Below are 22650 nucleotides of genomic sequence, written 5' to 3'. Positions count from 1 at the left end.
AGATGATTCCTGCTCTTTACTCTGAGGAAACTCCAGCTCGTTTTAACGCGCACACAACCCTTCAAACGTTGTCGCTTTTCAAACACTCCGACATTGCGGACCACCAATGCTCAAATGACGGCTTCATTAGGGCTGTTACTGTGGACGCAGTGCCTGCGCTGTGCGTTTCAGAGCTGTTGTAATGGTCTGATATCACAGTCAGCTTGCCGAACTTCACTCTGACCACAAAGTCCTTCAGGATTCAGAATTGAAGTTCATTATAATCTTATCCTCCAGCAAGCCTGATTTGTACCGCAGATCCTCATTAGGTGTGTTTGCCTGAGAGAAAATGGGTTTGTGTTCATTAATTCTTTCATGGCGTTCACAGTTGTTATAAAAAAAAAAAAAAGATTTAATATCATAAACAAGACTGCGGTCCAGTGATAATGGATGAAGAAACTGCATTTCACGCCACTTTTCTCCATCTCTGTGACTCTACACAACTTTGTTTTTGTTTTTTTGACCATGCTCCCTGAATGTGACCTATCAAGAAGATCCAGGAAAAACAGTGGAGTTTAAATACAGAGCTCTCTAACCACAGAGGGGAATTACAATCTCCTTGTAATTTTTAGGCAATTTAGTGGGCCTTAAGGCCAGACTCGTGTACGGCAGGGGGAGTCCAGTTACTGATACCATGCGATGACTTCGGGCTTCACAGCTCTCTGCTTCTCCCCCTTCCCTTTGGGCTCAGTTTTTAAAAAGAACCTGCTGTCTCCGCCTCGCACATTAAAGGGCCTTTTTGATAAGAGCCCTGTCCTCTTCACAGAGTGGGCCAGTGACAGAAAGTCATGCCTTCCTATCTGGCAAGTTGGAACTGGGCGCCACACACAGCACACCTAAAAAAACAAAACGAAACTTAAAAAAAAAAAAACTTTGCGGAAAAGTACTGGAAAATGACAGCAAACCAGGCCGTGTCAACACCCTGAGATGAAGCACTTACGTACGTATACCCTACCAAGAGGTTCCTATTTATAACTCGCACAATTCAACGGCAGATCCTTCCATAACGTCTGCAGTGCCGTCTCGCGCCCCCTATCTCACTAGTCACCTTAGGGTCAGACCGGGGCAGTGACTGTTCTGCTGTTGCTGATGGAGCAGCGCTGGCAGAACCTGCCAGGTCTGGAATTAGAACGACTTGAGCCACTATGGAGCTCGGGCCATATCGCACACCCTCAGCAACAGAGTCAGCTGATAGCACGGGGCTGGATTGGGGTGGTGCAGCCACAAACAGTGAAACTCTTGTGTCAGTTGCTCGGTGTGTGTCGCAAAATCTGCAGAACCTGACAAATATGGCAAGGGAGTTCACTGAATGGACTGTGAGTTAGGCCTGATACCCAAGAGAGAAACACAGATACTCCCCTCCCCCTGTCACCCTCTCCTGCTCTGTCCCAAAGTTAATTTGAATCACAGAGGATCAGTGTCGCCCTGACACAGGAGCGGGGCCCACCGGGAGGATGGGGGAAGGGCCCTACTTTAGTGAAGTGGCCGATTCAAATAATGGCCTCTACAGAATATCTGGCAGTTAGTTCACGAACATCATTCGGAAAATCTGGCAGCCCAGACAAAGGCAAGGAAGAAAAATGAAAACAAACAACAGAAAAAAAAAAAAAGGCGATTGAATTACACAGTCCAACCCAGGGAAGGACGCAGCTATTGATCTGTTTTGGGATCAGTGAAATCTTCCTTCTTTGCTACACATTTTCCCACTGTCAGCACTGTGTATTTCACAGGACAATGTGCTGTAACAAAACAGCAGAGCGCAGGATAAGTGAAGCCCACTTAGGTGAAGGCCACCACTCTGTGCCAGACCTCACTCCCGAAGGAAGTCATTAACAGCCCCTTCCGTATCAATTAAAGTGTCCACATCCTCCTCCCTTTGCAGGATTGCTTTGTCATTCAGCAGGACACTGTGTGACACAATCTGCTGTTGCTACTCTGATGTAGAGAGAAATGTTCGGAGAAATTCTGAAATAGCACACGCTTTATAAGGCAGGTTGTTTTTTTACCTTCCCGAGTACTGAATTGAGAGATAAAACTATTTTTAACGCTTCCGCGGGACACGATGTGCATATTTATGCACTCAAATAGGAGTGGCATGATGGGAAAATTAGCACAATGGCAAAAAAAGATTTACATAACCCATCCTGCTACCCTTGGAAGGCCTGGCTGAGGCTTTTACAGTTTCAAATAACAAAGGGTAGTTGAAATGTAATTAAAGCATGCCTCTTCTGGAAATGAAAATCCCGCTATGTGCAGGAAATTAATCCTCTTTCATGCCATCATTTTTTTTTTTTAAGTTATGGATTGACACAAAAATCCAAGCGATGTGTCACGGATGCACTTGAACTCAACTTTTCAACAGTTTTTCTTTTAACAAGACTAAGGCCTCAGGAGTCATTGTTTTACAAGCTTTGAATCAGAAAGGTTACAGTTGGGTTCTCAGATTGGGCATCACGGCACAGCTGAAGAAGGGTCCCCGCTGTGCAAACTAGAAAGAGGATTGTGACTTGGAAGCTAAACCACAAAGCAGCTATTCCTGCTTTTACAGTCTTCATAGCGATATATGTATTTAAATATATATTTTTGGAAATGTTGTGGTAAGATTAAAAAAAAATCATTCTTAATGCCGTCAGGGTAATTCAGGGTAAAATCCTTCATTGCTCACAATTTGAAAGTGACTTAGCTCACTTTTGGGATGTGTCCTTGTATCTATTTACAGCATTAAGGATGTAAGGAGGTCTGTAAAATATAAAGCCAAACAACATATTTGCTTAGCAAAGTGTGGAGCACAGAACTTAGTAACCCTCTTAGTAAACAGTAACCCTCTTCTGTAACATGAATGTAACTTTTTCCAGCTTCAGTTTAAACTTGTGTGATGCTTTGTTTCTTACTCTCCACACCCCCGCAAGCTCAGTCAGCCTCCCAGAGTGGAAGGGAAGATCATTGTGAATCATTGTGTTGGATCAAGCGTCTCCTAACACTGGATCGTAATTACAATATCACATTCCCTTCCCCAAGCTAGTCTCTCAATCTCAAGTCACCGTCCGCGCCCGCCCCCAGACTGAAGTGAGCACTTCTACTCCTTCCACTGATCAATAACCACTACCGGAGCTTTCTCCAGATGCTCTCGGCACAGGGATCGGTTTACTCCCCGGCTCAGTACAATACAACGTAAAAGGTCAGAGGGCTGGCGAATCGCACTGCTGGAAAACCATCTCCCGCCACCTTCAAATTATCCACCTGCAGCTCCAGACGTCGCACCGTCACAGCCTGACTACTACACACACTCCCATCTCAATCGATAGATATTTCTCCCTCTTTCTTTTCTTGTTCCTCGAAGACTTTTTATGACTTGACATTCAATCCTGGTCCTGGAAGGACTGCAGGGTCTTCTGATCTTAATTCTACCTTGAAATTACTGGAGTAAACGTGCACTGGGTTTGAGCACTCAAAGGGGGGGAGAAGCAGGCATAAAATCAGATTACCAGGCCTTAGGATTTAAACAATTATTCAAATACATTTGAGCTAAGGTGCTGCAAGAGATCACAGGCCAGTCATTATTAATTTTCTTGGCCAAGGCCAACCAGAAGCTACTGTGACCTATAGGGGCTACTGTGGCCTTGAAGAGGGCGCTCCAATTATCAACACATTTTCATAAGCCTTAAAGCAACAAGCTTATGGTAGGAAAAGCAGCAGAATTTAGGGAGAGTGAGAGTTGGGTAATGGAACCTCAGATTTCTGAACTGAAGACTCTCTCATTAAAAAATGCAAACACTGTAAATAAATAGGGTCCTGGCTAGGAATATGGTCAGATTTCCCATGTAAAGTAGACTCAGTTGTAAAGTTTCATTAGGGATACAGGTAAATGTAGGAAGGATTTTAAGATGGTATTTAGGTTGTTTCTGAGTTCAGCACACCAGTGCACTAGAATGAAGATATGGGTGTATGGCTTAGGACAGAACTGGAGTGTGGCTTGGGTTAGGGATACACATCCTATGAAATTCAAGCCTCCTATGCTGTTCAGTCACATTTCTACGGGGTCAACTTAGAGGTTTAGAGTGGCAGAGTGGGGAGAACATGCATAAAACCAACAAGTACTTTTGTGTTCTGTCTTCCTCTATCTAGAACATTTTGACAAGGTGGGGGATGTTCAGTTGATCCCCTGAGCCAAAGTTTTTCAGAAAATGATACCAGAGTAACTCAAAGGAAAGTCTGGTTGCTCTGAGAATCTCCCGAGCCCTGACCATCTGAACTCTTTCAAACAGTCTGGGAGTTGATTCTCAACCTCCTGCACTCTAGGTTGCTCTCTGATAAACACTGTTTCATGTGATTACACTGAATGTAGTGAAAGGTTGTACCTAAACAACTCAAGACTCATATGGGAGAATAACATTTATCTAATTATCCACTGATGCCATCTGATCTGCTTTTTTGTAATTCTCTCTCTCTCCCTCCCTCTCTCTGTATCCCTCTCAGGGCAGGGATACTCCTTGAACCCAATGCTGCAGTGTCTGAATGGTTAATTAAGCCAAGCTAACGAGGCAAGAAATGGAGAGCTTAAAAAAAACATTGAGAGGCAGGGAAATCTCACGTCACCCAAACTGCCACAAACAACATTTCTTCAATAAAGCCTGTGAGGAATCTGAATGTGGTTTAATGGATTTCCCCCCTTTTTTATTTGGGCTAAAATTCTGTTGTATCATCCAGAGAGCAATATGAACACAGGGCACCCTGGGTAGTTATTCTTGGGTCCTTGGCTCACCCTTAATGTGGCAGTATTTGAGAGTAAACTCCTTGGTAGAAAAACACTTCTGGGTGCTGCAAAAGACAAAGACAAAGAAACAAATTCTAGGGCTCTTCACTGTCGTTCTAAATATTGACCAGAATAAAAATAATATATATATGACCTCTCTCTCAATGATTTAAAAGCAGTTGCATAGTTTAGTCCAAACCCCAGTCACTCTAGAACACAGATCTGTTTTTCAGGGAACTGCAATTAACAATTAATTAAAGCAAAATCCCTGAGCATTCATTTACAGCGAATACCCCCTGGAGGAAAAGCACCACTGGGAATCCACAGACAAAGAGACCAATTTACTAAGCTACCAGGTGAAGATTACTTGTAGCACATTGTAAACAGTCACAACGTACTGCAATTAACAGCCTCCTCATCAGTTTATTGTTGGTTTTGGATTTAACAGGACAACATTTAGCATGACTCATAAGCAGCATTCAGTGTTTATGGACCCGTTCTTTATAAATACATATGTTACAAATACACATACCACATATTTCAATATATGTAATCTGTTTTATGTCGTTTGGACCAGACTTTACAGGATACAAAGACTAAAATTATATCAGAATATATTTATATATGAAAAAAAGTAAGAGGGCTCAATTTCTGGTTCCACTTTCTGTAGCAGTCTTATCTTTACACTGTGCAGTCAATGTCAGCTTATTGCATATCTAAACCTAACCAGAAGAGATTTCCTTCAGCATTTCAGTGACTATAATAACTATGAAATTTCCCCCATCATCTCCAATGCAACCACTGGGAACAAATGCTGCTTTTTCAAAAAGAAAATTTAACTCCTCTGTGCAATCGAATATGACGTCAAGCTGCTGAGCAGCAGGCAGTTTGGCTTGGGCCAGTACGACAAAAGAACAAAAGCTTTAGAGGAAGGCATCGTACTCATTTGCAAGTGGCAACAGAGAAAAAGACTGAAAAATACATAGGACTTATGCACCCTCTTACATCTTGTAAAATAACTTCCTGATAACTGGGAGGTGTTCCAAGTATAATGTTAATGACAGTGGTGATAACATCTTTTGGCTGAAGAGCAAAGGAAGGCTTCTAAGTAAAGTCACTCTAGTGGTTGACAGGGACTGAGATCAAAACTAAGTATAAATGAAAACTGAACTCGCCGATACTTAGAGAGCTTGCGGCTGTAGCCTTTGGGAGTACACACCAGGCCACCTTACACTCTGAGGCTAAGGTAAGGGGGGGGGTAATGGGGTACTGGTAATCTGCAGTTATTGTTGCACAAAATGTGTGAGATACTTCAAATTCCAAAATACACCCTGAGAATTATTAAGAGCTGTCCTTTAAAAATGTACGATATTCTTCCTCTTGGTGCAGGTGTCGCAGCACTGATGCCGCCATGATTTATGTAGGCCATTCCACTACCTGCCTTGTTTCAGCATCTCTTCCAGGGCCCACCAGCATGGTGACTGGGGACTGACCCATCATCTCTCTCTCCCTCAGCCTCTTCTGTCTGCTACCCTCATTCATTTTAGTTTTTTTTTACAAATCCGGCAATACAGTGTAATGGATGACCAGGTAGTGAAGGCGCAGCAGCCAGCTGACTGACACAATCAGAAACACTGCTGACAGACCAGCAACAACAAGCTGATGCACACTGTTCAGAGAGGAATTCGGATGGCTTAGCTAGAAGCCATTTTCTTGTTCTTTTATTTCTGTGATCTCAAATACACCCCCCCCATTGGGCCGAGGGAAAGAATAAGCATTGATGCGCCTTTAGAGGGTTACAAGGATGACTTCTGTGCAGAGAATGAATAGGGAAATGCAAGTCTCTATAGTTGGCATACAATGGGCAAAGACATGAAAACAGTGGTAACAGGAACCATAAACAATGGGCTATTCCCCTACTAGGCCTCTACCTGCCCCAGTACTTACTGCAACCATGGTACTCCCTGCTGAGGAGCAAAGGGCTCGAAGACCCGTGAGGGCTGTGAGATCCACAGCAAATGCCAGCTGCTTGGCTGCTGGTAAGACATAAAAAAACAAACTAACAAACAAAAACACAAAGAATAAAGGAAAGAATAGAAAAAATATATATATGACAAGCTGCCTCCATTTCCTGACCCCCTTCCAGCCTTTCAGTTGTGATGGAATAGCAGGGCCTGCCAGCCTTCACAGAGCTCTGGAGTTGGGCCAGAGCGTGTGCTGGGTCCGGCAGTTTGCAGAGCTGAGTTATGAACCAGTAATGCCAGAAACTGCACAGTCAGCAGGCCAGAGCTGTCCGCTCTGTCAAGTCAATCTACCTGCACTGTGAAAAATGTTCTCTTTCTAAATAATAATAATAATTATTATATGAATATGAATAATTGGGGGATGGGTGGGGAATTTTCCAATGCTGACATACTGTAATACATCTGCATAATATCTTTTCAATAAAAATAATCATTAAATATGCATAAACCTTACTACTATTAGGTCACCAGAGTCTGAGTAACAGGTGCAGCATAAATTGAGTGAGGTGACCAAATATCCTCAAAAACAGGCCATGAATTAGTTCTATTGAGTATTCTTCTCTCATTGCGTTCTCTCATTCTTTGTGCAAGTGCAGAGGCACCCAGCTTTGTCGGGAGCCGTTAGGCATCACTCTCATAATTTACATTTTAGTTTTTCCCCCCTCCCCAAAGAAAAATTAAATTAAAATGCTTTCTTTTTCTCGACAGTGTCAATTCTGTGTATTGTGAGACACCTTGTTCTGCTAGACCAGATTGATTTGCCAGAGCCTGAGCAAACAATTCTTCCCAGAACAAGACGGCCTTTGAATACAAAGGGATGTGACGTGCCTTTGTACCATGCAGCGATTGTCCCGCTGGTCCCAATAATGCCGTAATCTTACTAAGTGATGTTTCATGGCAGCTTGAGTTGGCAGTGCCAGTGGGCAATGCCATAGGGGGATATAATCCTGGGTGCCTGTGTGATCCACACTTTCCACACTGGCAATACACATCCCCCGTCCACCCTTTGGACACCCTGTGGCTAATAAACTAAAAGGTGCCAAATGCAATAAAATAAAAACACATTGTGATTAAAATGAATGACCAAAAATCCAGACCAATAAAATAAATAATAACTCGGGACATGCAGTCTAACCCTTTCCCTAAATGAACCAAGACATGCAGTCCTGTAGCATGAAGAACAGAGTTCCACAGTTGCAAATGAACAGCAACGTGAAAGGCCCAGGATCCATCCATTGAAGACAGTGAGATGCAACCAGCAGCCCATCCTCCCGAGAGCACTGCACCAGAGCTGGACATAGGACTAAAGTTTTGTGATTTATTTTATATATTGTGGTGCTGTGCTAGACAGGTGACACAAAATGGCCACCCTGAAGGTAACTACATCCCCAGAAGCCCTAGGGGAAGAATGGTTGCTTGGAAGCACCTGACCTGCAGGGCTCATAAGATTGGCCCAGCTTCTGCATAAAAGTAGTACGCCGGCACACCTTGTTGAAGGGAAGCAAGAGTGAGAGTGAAAAAACTAAAAGCTTACGGTCTTATGGGCCTTGGCTAAATCACGAGCCATGCCCCCCACACACATGAAATGATTCAGGAAATTTGTACTGTAACTGCCACTCAAACAGGTTTTTGTGTAAAGGGTGGGATTGGGGATTGGATATTGCACATGAGGTAGAGAAAATGGAAAGATGAATAATAATAATAATAATAATAATAATAATAATAATAATAATAAAAATCATAATGGTACCTTTAGTAAATGACTTGCACTTTATCTTAACAGTGTAAGACAAAATCCCTGACAGCAATTTTTAATTGGCACAAATACAAGGCAGCCTGCCTCAGACACAGCGCAGTTCATTTACTGCTGTCATTTATTTTCCGACATTTGCTTTCAAGTTAGGAAAGTCCTCAGAAGACCCAGATTCTCCATCTATTGAGGCTGCAATTGATGCCAAACCCCCCCCCCTGCTTACCGAAGGCCAATTAAACTAATTTAACTGCATAAATAACATTCTACCTGCTGGCATAAGAAACATGTATCCAACCTCATGCAAGACGTAATGACAACTTTCCAGATCTGAAGTTAATGGCTACGCTTTGTATTTGGCATTGGGCTGCTCACAGAGAGGAAGCAGCCGCATAAGACAAAGGGAAAATCACTGAGTGCGCTTGTGTTTTGCAGCAGATAATTGCCAACATCCTTATCCTTCCCCTCCTCCAGCCTCCCCTCCAGCCCGCACACTGTGTTGTACATCCCAGCAATTTAGCCCCTTTAGAGTGCAATACAGAGCCACCATTTCCAAAATCAAAAAAGAAAAAAGGGAGCGAGTCCTGTAAGCATAATCAATCACATGGGCTTCCTTGGAGGCTCAAGTGAGGCTCAAGTGTCATTGTGCACCACATATAACCGTCTCCTGTACAGCCATTGATGGCATGTCACCTGGTACTCTGGTAAAGGGTCCCCTAAGTTTGCTGCCGTGAGAATTACATCACTCTCAGCATCTGCAGAAACACCAATCACAGGTTGAGATCAGACAGCCAGGAGGTCCAATATATACACCTCAGAGGAGACCCACAATGTATATATAAATGTATATGTTTTCTTTCTTTTGAAGATCAGTTGTCCATAGAAACTAGGAAAATAGATAAGAAAACCTTCTCGGCCCTCCACAACTAAACCTCTCAACAGCACACCAACCTGCAGCATTTAACAGGAATGAGCTGAAACTGCATGGCACACGTCCGTCAGCCAAGGCAGACTGCCAGGCCCCCGGCACCTCAAGACAATTTTCGCTGGCCAGCCCGACGGACCAGAAGTCACATGAGTTCACAAGTCCTAACCTAGGCCTGGCTTTTTCAGGTTTATCCAATCGATACAATGAGAAAAGGGGTGTTGAGAGACAGAGAAACATAGAAAAAACACAAAACAGTACAAATGATCTTGCTTGGCAGGCACCCAGTTTATTAAAGCCTGCCTGCTCACCCCATCCTCTTTCCATTCACTTTAACAGGCATGGCTGATTACTTCCAGGCCTCACAAATCAGGGTTGCAGTGATTACCACTCTCTTTAATATCCTACTTTGTTAATTAAAAGTCTTAAGCAATATATCTGAGGAGCCACCAAGCTCCCACCACCACATCTACCACCCCGAGTTCAAGCCGTCCACACAACAGGGCCCGGACACCGGCCGTAAAATGACCAGTGAGCCACAGCCTGTATCTGCAGCCCCCCCAAGACAGGATATACCCCTGGACTCGAAACCAGTCCATCACATATTTTTTACAAGTAAAATATATTTTATATATATTATTATTATTATTATTATTATTATTACTTCTGTGCAGTAGGAAGCGGAGTTTGGGGCTGGACCTCGTGGGGAGCTTGTGCTGACGAAACAAACACTGCAGACTTGGTGGCTTTTAGAAATGCCACAGACACTGAAGAGCTGAAACTAAGAAAGCCCCTGAAGTGCTCCGGAGTGTCCAGCTGACAGAGCGAATCAAAGGAGACACCTGAACACTGTGAAACTTACTGTAATGGGCTGGGAACCAGGCGGCCGTATTGGCCAGCTTCTGCTTGTTCTTGACCCAGGGAGTCACTTCCTATCACATCACGCAGTGTGGCTGGAGTGACCCTTTAAGGGGATTACCATCGGATCACTGACTTTCAAAAACAATACAGACTCGGGGAGTGTCTCGGTCTTCCACCTGTAGCTGGCAGAGCAAGGCCGTCTGTGCAGATCAATGTCAGGGAAGATAGAATCGCAGCCTGATGCGCTGCTGCTCCTACATGGCCAGTCCCGGCAGAAACTGAGGCAGGCAGCTGCTTTGTTTCTATTTCCCGAAAAACTGTTTATTATCAATGTTCAAGAACAACATACAGTGAATAAATGCAGAAATAAACAGGACTTCTGAGGATGGGGTTAAAAGCACAAACAGATAGAGAGGATCATTTTGGGGGAAAACAGAGGAGAAGAATGAAACCTACTCTACATTTCTTTTTTTGCCTTCGGCTGGGAATTTACAATCTTTTTAACCCCATTTGGCTCTTTCAGATCAACACTCCAGTGAGTTACCCTGAATGAAGTGTTATGCTGAAAACATCTAAGAAAAAAAGGTATTTTGATATGTGTTTAATTGTTTGTTTCTTTGTCTGCTCTTTTATGAACACGTATGCAGGACTACAGTTATGCAGTGTGCTTTGTAAGACACAGAGATGTGCTTTCCAGAAGGGAGGAAAAAGAAAAACGACAAAAAAACAACAGATCAGAATCATTTGAGGTCTGGTTTTGCACAGCAGCCAGGAGCATCTCTGGCTCAGCCCATTTCCGTTTGCACACATTCCATGTTCATGCCCGCGAGTCCCAAAATAAAACCGTCACATCTGAGAACACGCTCGGATTTTAATACTGGATTGCTACGGGCAGCAGAGTACACCATGTGCTTAGTCTTCCTAAACCATTTGTAGAGTACAAGCAAACCCATTGTGGTGTTTCATCAAAGCAAGGAAAAACAGACTCCTACGAACTTCCTGCAGCTTCACTTTTGTATCTTTTGCTGTATAGTTTGTATTCCCTATTCCAGTATTGGACTCCTTCCTTCAAGTTCATTATGTCAAGTGGACAATGTGATTATTTTATTTTTTTAAAGGACTAATAAAAAGTATTTCTCTCAGTGTCTCTCAGTGTTAGGCTCAGTAAACATGACAAACTTAAGGAACCAACGAGACTTAAAAAAACAAAAAACAGAACAAAAATTGAACTGTAAGGCAGAGGTTTAATGGTAACAATTAACTAGGGCCGTTTTCTGTCCAATGCAGCTGCAGCTCTGCCCAGGAGAACGATTCTCAGACTCAGCATATTTTAGCAACTGGAGTACAGCCTGTTTTTGTTCTTACTTGAAAGTCAATCAATTAGATAGCTGGGATTGGTGCATTTAATTCAACTCACAAGCTATGTTATGAATGTACAACTATTTTATAAAATAATAATAATAATAATAATAATAATAATAATAATAATAATAATAATAATAATAATAATTTCTAAGAAAAGCACAATCTTTTTTTTTAATGCAGATTTTCTTTCAGCAAGAGAAGCAACTGAACCCTACCTGTACTGATGTCTCAACTACTCTTTAAGAGGACATAGAATAACTCCACAATAAAAGGGTTATTTTGTAACAGGAAGAACAAAAGCATTTTTCTCATGCACGTTACACCATGCACGATAACTCTAAGCACATTTCACAAGCACTTCCAACTGCAAGGGAAAGCAGCTAGAGCTTGACAGTGCCATAGCAGTACTGCTGACTAATATGAAAGATGAGGACTGTACTGCACTGTATGCTGAAACCAATCTGAGCATTCACAGCAACAGATCCCTGCTAACAGCATTGTTATCAAACATCTAAATTGGAATTTAGAACTCCCAGGATTGCATTGTTCTGTTCTTATACTGAGACAATGGTCTGTGCCTCAGTGGGGAGTTACTGCTATCCCATAGTGCACCCTCTCCTCCACCAAGGCAGATACTGCATTAGACACACATCCTAGGAGCAAAAGCCAAACATCTGAACATCACAGGGACTGCTCCAAGCCCCCCAACATTAAACATCGTAACAAAATGCATTCTTCCTCTGTGCTCCTTGCTCTCCAGCTTGACCCCAGCCCACTAGACTCCCTCAGCAGGCAGTGGAAAAAAATTCTTCAGATGTATAAAGACTGGGTTACACAAACACAAAACAATACAGGGCCCATATCATGCCTGGAGTCACACTGCAGGTCAGTCTCCAGTTTCAAAACAGCATTGGGTTTTTGTTGTTGTTTTTTACACCAAACGCTTTGCCGTTCTACACATGCTTGTTCACTGGAGCAGATTGCCGACGAGGTGGGCAGGAGTATCAGGGGAAATGCTCTTCTCCGGATTGTGGCCACTATTATGATCATTAGAAAGACTGCTTTATTTTGTTTCCACCTGCTGTTTGTGTTACACTGATAACAGTCAGCAGGAAACGCCCACTGCGCTGACATTTGCATCAGAAACAATCTTCTTCCATGTGCAAACAAACAGTGACACCATGCAGGGCAAAGCCCCTTTATCTGTACCACTCAAAAACACTTCCAACCCTGATTGATGGGGGTAACCAGTACTGAACCATTCTAGAAAGAGAAAGAGAGTTTTCCAATCTATACTCCAGACACCCTTTTTAAAGACCCTGAGAATATTAAATTGATATCTCAAATACCTTAGCAAAACAAACAATGTTTTTTAAATAACCTCCTAGTCTCGGACTTCAAAGGATGATGTGCCATGGTGGTGGCCTTTTCCAGGAAAAGCACAAAGACAGCAGAAGTGAAGTTGAAATTGCACCATTTATTTAAAATAAAAAAAACACATCAACTCAGGCCTCAAGCTAGAACATTTAAAAATGGAAAGATGCCTGAGCAAGCAAACCAGCTCTTTGTGATTATTAACAATGGGCTGATTCAGTCTAAATGTAACATCTTTTAAATTTATTTTGAAATCTTTTTAATCCTATAGGTATGGCAGTTGCATGTTTTAGTCAAACCAAATTGAACTGGGGCTCTAAATAGCAGGACACTTTTATGCAAAACTTAGAAAAACAACAAGTTAGCAGCAAAGTCATGCCCAACTGTATGGGCTTCAAAACCAGGAATTTTCAACCGCAGAATCAAGGGGCCCATTCCAGGACATTGTGACTCGATGGAATGACACCTCACTGGTTCTGCCTGCTTGCTTATGCACTGACTAAACAAGTGGACTGGACTTCAGGACTGCACGGTTCTCAGCATCGCTCATCGCATGCGCCTCGCTACAAGCTGTTAGGATCGCTTGTAATTGCAATAGCATGAGTACCGTTGGGTGGCAGAGCTAATGGCCCTCTACAGATCCTAATCCCCATATGCACCCATGTTTAATCCTACAATCCCAATAGTACGCTTGCAAAGTATTAGCTAATTATTATTTTTAAAAATTCAAAAGCTTAGAAATTCAGGCACATTACTACTGCACCCAATTAACCGACTGCTGCAACAAGCTTTTCATCATAGAACACAGTCATTATTCAGCAAATTCCTCTTGTCACTCAACAAATAACAACACAGAAAAGCAAAAAGCAAAAGCAATAGATATCTGCCAATAAGGCATTCCAACATCAGTAGGGACTTCAGACACTCAAGATTGCTGTTTCCTGGATTCGGAATCAGCATCACTCTTCCCCTTGCAGAGCAATATGCTCCCCTTCTGCATCGCTGTTTGATGACCACAAAAAAAACTTTGCAGGTAGTTTCAATGCCCAAAGCAAACACAGGGAATGACCATAAATAAACAAGGAAATACATGATTCGACGAATTAATAAATAAATCAGGAAACATTCCCTTAAGATGGAACTGTCAGAGACTGTTTGTTTACTGGACACAGGCTAATTGCCCAGGGTATGCTACTACCAGTGGTCTAGAAGCCAGTTCAATTACATAGGCATTAGAAGATTCATCCTCTTTGGCACCTTTCATGCCTGAGCATCTGAAGGCACATATAGAGAGAGCACCTGAAGCCATCCTGAGTCCTGGGGGTAAAACAGACATCATCTCAGGCCTGTCCGCCAGACTGCAATGAAATGCACTGCCACAAACTCAGGTAGTAGCCCCATGCAAGCAGTTGGACCAAGGAGGTAGAAGGGATGAAATGGCCAACATCTAGCCATTACAGCTCTGTTTACAAACACAACAACTAAACTTCCTATTGCTTTGGGTGCTGATGTCCCAGTTTACAGGTCAGATTCACTGGGCTTCCCTTTAACGGTTAAGAAACTGAAGACATATATCTGGGGATACAGAGATTACATGTGGAAGAACCTTCCCCTGCTCGACATGGGGTAAAAGGACACGCACTTCCTTTTAAAATTCAGGGTTTTGTGAACAGGGATCTACTGGTGTCCACAGTGCCAGTGCCAGAGTCAATGCCAGTTCCTCACAGATCAGCGCCTGGACCATCCGAGTAACCGAGCAAATGGGAACCCCCCCCCGTCACACCAGGCCCTTCCCAGTTCCCAAGCCCTGCGGAGCACCTGCCACCCAACGGTACCAGCAGAGGCAGCATTCCCCCTTCCGTGGGCCCATGAATAATACATGACTGGATGACGCTCATACCAGTGACAGAGAAAGGGAACGATGACAGTCTGAACAGCCGTGGAGCTGATCGCTCACTACTTAGAGTATTAACTGCCAGCCCAGTGGAATATGCTTGCCAGAGAAATAAATAAATAGATACATACATAAATAAACAATATGCTGCTCCAAAATTAAACAAACAGTTAGTCACCCACAAAAAAAACACATCTGTAGTTAGGGATGGATCTAAAAGGGTGATCTTACCCAGCAGGGTGTGTTTCCAGAGACAGAGTCCACCCCAAGCGTTGCAGGGATGTGCTGTGGAGCCAGGGCTGGGCACAGGCGTTCTCCTGCACAGACATACTGGATACAATACAGGTGTGGTTTCGGGCTGCATTCTAACCCGCTCAATGGTTATCTATTTATGTGTCTATGTATCTTTCTATCTATCTATCTATCTATCTATCTATCTATCTATCTATCTATCTATGTGTCTACGTGTCTATGTGTTGTTAACTCTTCAATGACCGGGGTGCCCTGCTTTGTCCTCTGTATGAATCCCCCTCCTCCTACTACTCGGCCTCTGTGACACAAGCCACTGGAAAGACTAACAATGCCAACCGGCACTGGCTCTGCTTTGGATCTTCTGTGCCTGAGTAGCAGGTCCTGTGCGAGCCCCCATCACCTCAGCCATTGTTTGCAGTATCTGTCCATCTACCTGCATACTAAACAGCTTAGTGCTCAACACCAGGCACGGAGGGGTTACAAATTGCCTAGGCAACAGCTACATCTATCAAAACCGCATTTTGTTTTAGCACTTGGTTTGTTTAATAGAATCCACAATTCAGGGGTGGCCTGCTGTGGAAATATTATTATTTAATATTATAACCCAAGTACACTTAAAAAATCAAAACCAAAAATGAAAGAAAAACTGCTGATCTGAAGGACACATTTGCATATATAAACAGATTATGGCTGTCTTTAACATGCTACATGCACAGGCACATGCACACACACACACGCATGCAAATCCACTACAAGTGGTTGCTTGTTCTGAAGTGACCATTAGAGAGAGAGAGAGACCTGCAGATTTTTTTGGGAAAGATGAACACGCAAGACAAACCTGGGGTGTGGCCAGTACCCCTTACCCAAACTGAAGATGTTTTCACTGCTGTCACTTCATCAAACACTAGCAACGTAACCATCAGGAAACCAAACTGGTTTTAACTGCAAACACATACAGCAAACAGGCTGGGCCAACAGCCAGAGAAGCAGGCAGGCAGGCAGACAGGAGTGAAGTAGACATTTTGAAAGAGTTCCATGTGGTTCATGTCCATTAGTCCATTACAACTGCAAACAAATGTGGCACAATCCCGGATTCAACATTCACAGAAAGAAAAAAGCATCAGAGCAGATTGTCCTTCTCTACGCTAGTTTCGAGGGCCCATTTTCAGTGACAGGGAGGGTGGGGATGGGGGAGGGGGAGCTGGATCTCTGTGATGAGTTGCTGTTCCTGTGGTGTGCACAGGGCCCACTGACAGACCTGTGTCTTGGTCGTCTCCACTGTCCAGGCATTGCAGATGGGCTGCCCTACTCCCACTTTAACTGGGTGATCCTTGCACTGTCCAAGAAGCAGGCCATGGTTAAACATTGGTAACAAACTCAACCCAGTAGGCTAAGCACCTCCCAGTATTCCTCCCCAGACCTCAGCTTTCAAGGTCAAATTAGCAGGAAGTCCACTTAAAATGGAGGCGGGCAGTAATGCTGTCTGACACTCACCTGTTTTGAATAAATTATAGCAGGGATGTAATCAAGGTTCAAAGGATCTATTGTGTGGACAGAGTGTGGACGGAGACTCAGTGACTCATAAGTTTCCAGTCATGAATCCGAACCCCCACCCCACCCTACTTTATTTAAACAAACTGCTCAGATATAGGAGTTCCCCCTTGAAATCATACAAGGAGGAAGTCCATGAGGGGATGATGAGGAGAACCAGATTTACAAATGGGTCAAGAATGCTGCACCTAGAATGTATCTAGCTGATGCCTTAAAGACAACAAAATCAACAGGTTTCCCAAAAATATTGTGTTTTTTTGTCACTGCATACCTCAGCAGCTCTGTAACCAAGATATACACACTTGTCCAGTCATAGTTAATATACAGATTTTTGTTGTTTGTTTGTTTGATTTTTACAGCAGAAGGTTGAAGTCTCTCTCACACAGTTCTTTAGCTTCCTTATGCAACACATTGTATTATCAGTATGGTAGGGTGTGCCGTACATGGCTGGTTCTTTGAGCTCTTTAAGAAGGGGCATACCGTTGGCCCCACCACCTACCCCAATACAGAAAACATCTCAGATGTTCTAGGGACAGTTTGTGGTGTTTCGACAAAACATGCCTTTACGTGCCTTCTTTCTCCATGTAAAACATTAATTTGTGAATGTCTTTATTTTAAAAATCACACTGACACAGACCTTCTTTACAGCAGGAAAAAAGGGCAAGGATTAAGGAGTGAGTTTGAGATGCACCTCCCCTATTCTGCACAGTTAGCATTTGCTGCAGAAAGGCATTTAGACATCCTACAGCAGTGCTCTCGCGCTCATTTCACAGCACATTACAGTCTGCTGGCAAGACAGTTTGATATTAGCTCACTCTCACCCCGGAATGGGAACGCAGAAACCCATCAAACATTATCCATGTCACATATTTCTACGTATGGTGGCATAAGATGGATTCAGCAGCTAACACAACCCCCCCCACATGCCACTCTCCACCTTCCACAACGAACCCTCCGCCTTCCCCACATCCAAATGAAAAGAGAAAAATTACAAACGGCAAGAAAATAATGGGCAAACAATGTAGGATGATGAAGGAATCTAGACTGAAATAACTATTTTTGTTTCAGCGTAGCATCACAACCATATCTGCAAACAGCTATTCAACAATGAAAACGTCAGAAATAAACAACAACGCAATGCTATGGAGCCCAACTCGACATAATGAGATTCAAGTTCCCAGGATGGCAAGGAACTCGATTTTGGTGCTTAGAAGACTGAATGGAAAGAAAAAAAAACATAACTGTTTTAAGGAGTTTTGTCCTTTACATTTTTGTTCAGGTTAAACTAAACCGAAAGGCGAACATCCTGTTGATATCCCCAGAGCTCTTTATAATTCACAGAGATCTATACAGGTTTTTCAATATATTGACACGTTGGGTATCCATTTCATTTTATATGTGTTTTTGTTTTACCCCAGCAGATAGTTATGCATGCAACAACCACATCACAATTCACTGTAATATCAGTGTGGAGTTTCCTTTGATAAATATCAGAGATGTAAGCAATACTGTCTCTCAGCAGCTGTAACTTCCTACTCGGTGAATCCTATAGCATTACACAAAACATGTTGTAGTTCAATTATCTTGAGGGTCTAGCTCCAACTGGTTATCAGTAATTTCCTTGAAACATGGATTGTTGACCTGAATTAAAATCAGATGCTGGTACCCAACATTGAAATATATATATATATATATATATATATATATATTTATTCTCCTATCTGGTAATATTTTTAATCAAGGGTGGGCATGCTTTATAATTCTGATCATAAACATTGCTATATATAAACATAATGATACTAACTCACATCATATAACTGCTAACTCCATGTTAGTATATCATTCCCATGTGCTCACACTTTAATAAATGAATAATTCTGTGCTAATAAGAATCTTTATGAATAATTTACAAAGCAACATTAAGCAACCCCAAATCTCAGGCGTCACCTCCTATTGAAAATATTCCATGTGGGACCAACATCCTGGAAAATACAGTAGCTCTTCAACTTCAGCTCTTAAGCCATTTATGAGTACATGATTATATATATATATATATATATATATATATATATATATATATACACACACACACCCTAATGATGCATTTGAAAGATTTCACTCTAGTTTTCAATCTAACCGTGGTTCTGAATCCGTTCTTTCAATCAACACCACTGGCCATCCTTGCCCACCATTTGACTGTCAAATGGGATTGATGGGACTGTTTGGGTCCCTCTGATGTGAATGGTGTCTGCCACAGTGGCAATGCTGTGTGGGATCAATTGGCACTGTACTTGGAGTCCCACAGGGATCCTTTCGGGGACTGATCATTTTTTCTGTATTTATCAATTTCCTCAAGGAAGAATAAATCAGATATTATGACACCCAGTCCTGTTACGATGCAGGTGATATTCCGCAATCTCTCTGATGTTTGGTTAAAATCTCACATTATGTTTAAGAAGCTAAACAGTGCAAATCAGTCAAATTTCGTCCAGTTCAACTCAAAGACAAACACATTGCTGCAGCTCCTCTCAACTACATTCAATATGATGACAACTTTCTATATGATTAAAAAGCAAACTTCAAGACTAGGGTGTTATGTTTCATGGGGATTAAACATGTTATATGTCCTTGTTCTGTTCAGTATTCCTGAAAGACAGTCTTCAGCTCAAACTTTGCTCCATGATTTTCTGGCTGGCCACTGCTAGGCCAAGTACTTCCACACAACACACCAGCTACCAATCTACTCATTAGATTCACAGGCTTCCTCTTATAAAACACCCTTTTAATATTGTGCACATATAACATTATGGGAATAGATTTTTTAACATACCTCTTGAACTAGCTGAACCATAAAACGTTACATAAATGTGGCTGTGTTTAACACACACATAATTATTATTTTTAATTATGCTTTACATTTCCAGTGTCTTTTCGAATTGCTGTGTGGTGGATTTCAAACGTTTTACAAATGTTGCATTGTTGTGTATAAACTGGCTTAACATTTTTAATTGAATATGACTGACATACATCGTGTGCAGGGTTGTCAGACGGAATTAACCTTTTGTTTTCTTCTACTACAAATGCATGCACCGTTGGGAACATATCGATGGCGTGGCAACACTACTTTGCTTGCTATGCAGTCTGTGCTTTTTGGTTAAACAATCCCGATCCAACATCCACCGGCCGCCCCGGCAACCCGGCAACGCTGTCCGGGTTTCTCTCTTCGTGTCGCCCACCGGCTCACGAACACGCCCGCTCGCCTCCGAAGACAAACTCCGCTCCGGGTTTTCCCCTCGTCCTATATAGGCGATCCCACCGCCGACAGTGCACGAGTGTTTCCGAGCGCGAACGAGCGAGCGCCGAGACCGTGCTGGGCGCTGTCCACCACCTAAAGCGCCTGAAATCCTGCAGTTCGCCCATGTCTAGTGCAAAGACCACCGCTATTGCACAGATATCAAAAATCCACCCTGCCTCGGTGTCACGGCAATAGTCTGTGTATGTCTTACGGTGTCTTTTTTAGTACAAATTCGTTAATTTCGTTGCAAGAAAAAATGACTCCCGCATGCTGTTGGCCACGGGAGGCGGGTTTCGCCCCAGTACCGGAGTGCCAGCCCTGTGCCCTCGCCCGATTTCACACCCACCGCACCGTCCGGACCGAAGCCAGCCGTGTGCGCCGGTACCGTTCACTGCGTTCAATAGCTGCACAGATCATGTGTGCATTTATTTATGTATTATCAACCATTAATTATAGACATCGCTGTTATTATATATTTTGTATATATATGCGAAAACTAAAACATGCAATTACAAATATGCTAATTTAATTGAAATATCATCCAAGCTGGAATTGAAAACGATCAAAAACTTATGAATAAAAAATGGGGGGAGAGGAGCAGAAAGAAGGTGCCTTGGGTTGGGAGTATGAAAATAAAAATGGCCGAACCGAAGGAAGGGTTCGGGTACCAATACTCTTTCACACACACACACAGTTATGCATATATCTATAGCTATACCTATATCTATATCTATATATCACTGTAACTCTCTTTCATAATGTTCGCTATGGGGACAAAATGCATGACAGTTAAATAGCTCAAATGAAAGGGACGAGATCTCCAGTAAAAGGGGGTTTAAATTGCATATTCTCTGCCGGTTAAATCCGCATTACAGGCAGATTTTTTTTTAATAAATGCCAGAGCGCTAACCCTGCAAACCCATGTCAAGAGATCAAACAGTAGAGAGAAAAAGCAGCAGATCAGAGAGATAAAAGCATGGCATTAAGCTTAATTGACAGAGGTGTATTTGAATGGCTTTCTCCTGGGCTGCACGGTTCCCGTTATACTTACACACTCACTCTCGCTGCACGTCGAGATGCGCGCAAAGGACGATTTGAACCCCCTTTCAGCACCATTTTCGCGAACAGCACACCCGTGTTTTACAGCCAAGCCTAGACACTGACCAGCTCCCCCACCCCCACCCCGACCGACGAAGCCAGTCCGTATCTTAGGTGCATTGGATCAGTGTTAATGATAATAATGCCTTGAAAAATATGGCGGACCTATGTATTAACCAACGAAACCAGGGTGAGAATGGACAGAGGCGGAGAGAGGAATCACAGCCCCACACCGAAGGCAGACACTGAAACCCGAGCACTTACTTCATCTGCTTTACGATGGTGCTTTTGCCCGACTCCCCTGCCCCTGTTGGGATAAAAGACAGAATAAAAAGGGCTGTCAGTCGTGTAAGGCGATAAAGCAGATTACAGCCCAAGAAGCAGCTGTGCTCGGGCAGGGGCTGTCCTTCCTGCCCCAGACACGGCGAAGGGGTAAGAAGGACAGAAGCCAAACCCGGGATTCCCCCTCTTACCTAGCAGCAGTAATTTCACATCTTTTGCGGCAGTGATCCCATCCTCCTTGAGGTTTTTCTCAATCGCCTTGCTTCTTTCCAAAGCCGCTCTTTCCTCGGCGCTCAGTGTACATCCCATGGTTGGCGAGGCTCGTCTCTCTCTCTCTCTCTCTCCGAAAAATATGCGAGGTATCAAAGCGAGCAATCCGTCGTTTTTTTTTGTTTCCTCCCTTTTCTCGCTCTCTCTCTCTCGTGCTCTCTTTCTCTTCCTCTCTCTCCTCTATTTCTTCCCTATCCCTCTCTCTCTCTCTCTCTCTCTCTCTCACACACTCTCTCTCTCTCTCTCTCTCTCTCTCTCGCTCTCTCTCTCTCTCTCGGCGACTAACGCATCCAAAACCGGACCGACTACAGCTGACACGGGTCTGAACAGGGCTGCTCTCGGTGCTGGGGGTCTCTAATGGGCGGCGGCGATGACTGCGAGCGCTCGCATCGTTCAGCGGCTCCACAATGAGAGGCAGGAGGGAGAGTGCGCCAGAGCCCGGGCACTGACGTCAGGGAGGCAGGGAGCATGCTCCGTGCGGACATCCCGATAGTACCGTTACATATCTACATAGAGACAGGGGGAGGACGCCGCCCCCTTTCTGTCCTCTCTCTTTCTCTTTCTCTTTCTGTGTTTTTTTTTAGGACAACCCCTTTACCAAAAAAGAAATGTTTTTAACATCATATTTGTCTTTGCCGTGTGCACTTCTGGGCGGGCAGCACTGAGGAATTGTGCACAGTCGAGCCAGGCACATCACACCTAGGCGCGGTCTGATCAAGCTCTGTGGTGCACTTACTTGTGCAGGACCTTTACAAGACAAATGCATTCAGTATCTTTTCCTCTTCTTCTTCTTCTTCTTCTTCTTGTTCTTCTTCTTCTTCTTCTTCTTCTTCTTCTTCATTAATTTGACTAATAATAATAATGCGATCATTATTGTTATTATCATCATCATCATCATCATCATCATCAAGTTAAGC

The 22650-nt window shown here is 43.2% G+C and overlaps 1 protein-coding gene across 2 annotated transcripts in view; it reads right to left on the bottom strand.

Moving 5' to 3' along the window:
* gnao1a (guanine nucleotide binding protein (G protein), alpha activating activity polypeptide O, a) overlaps positions 1-22158 on the bottom strand; it is a 92498-nt gene extending 70340 nt beyond the window's left edge. Inside the window, exons 1-2 of one of the 2 annotated variants that reach the window (XM_066713529.1) lie at positions 21655-22158; positions 21446-21488 (exon numbers count right to left, since the gene is read on the bottom strand). In XM_066713529.1, the coding sequence (XP_066569626.1) occupies positions 21446-21488; positions 21655-21772 (161 nt within the window). In that variant the 5' untranslated portion in view covers positions 21773-22158. The remainder of the gene's footprint in view (positions 1-21445; positions 21489-21654) is intronic. The other variant, XM_066713528.1, reaches the window with a different exon arrangement.
* Between the last annotated feature and the right edge of the window lie 492 nt (positions 22159-22650).

Source organism: Amia ocellicauda, chromosome 9 (genome assembly GCF_036373705.1).
Source record: "Amia ocellicauda isolate fAmiCal2 chromosome 9, fAmiCal2.hap1, whole genome shotgun sequence".
Classification (NCBI taxonomy): domain Eukaryota; kingdom Metazoa; phylum Chordata; class Actinopteri; order Amiiformes; family Amiidae; genus Amia; species Amia ocellicauda.
Note: the sequence above shows the minus strand (reverse complement) of the source record. Positions and strands in the feature narration are given on the sequence as shown.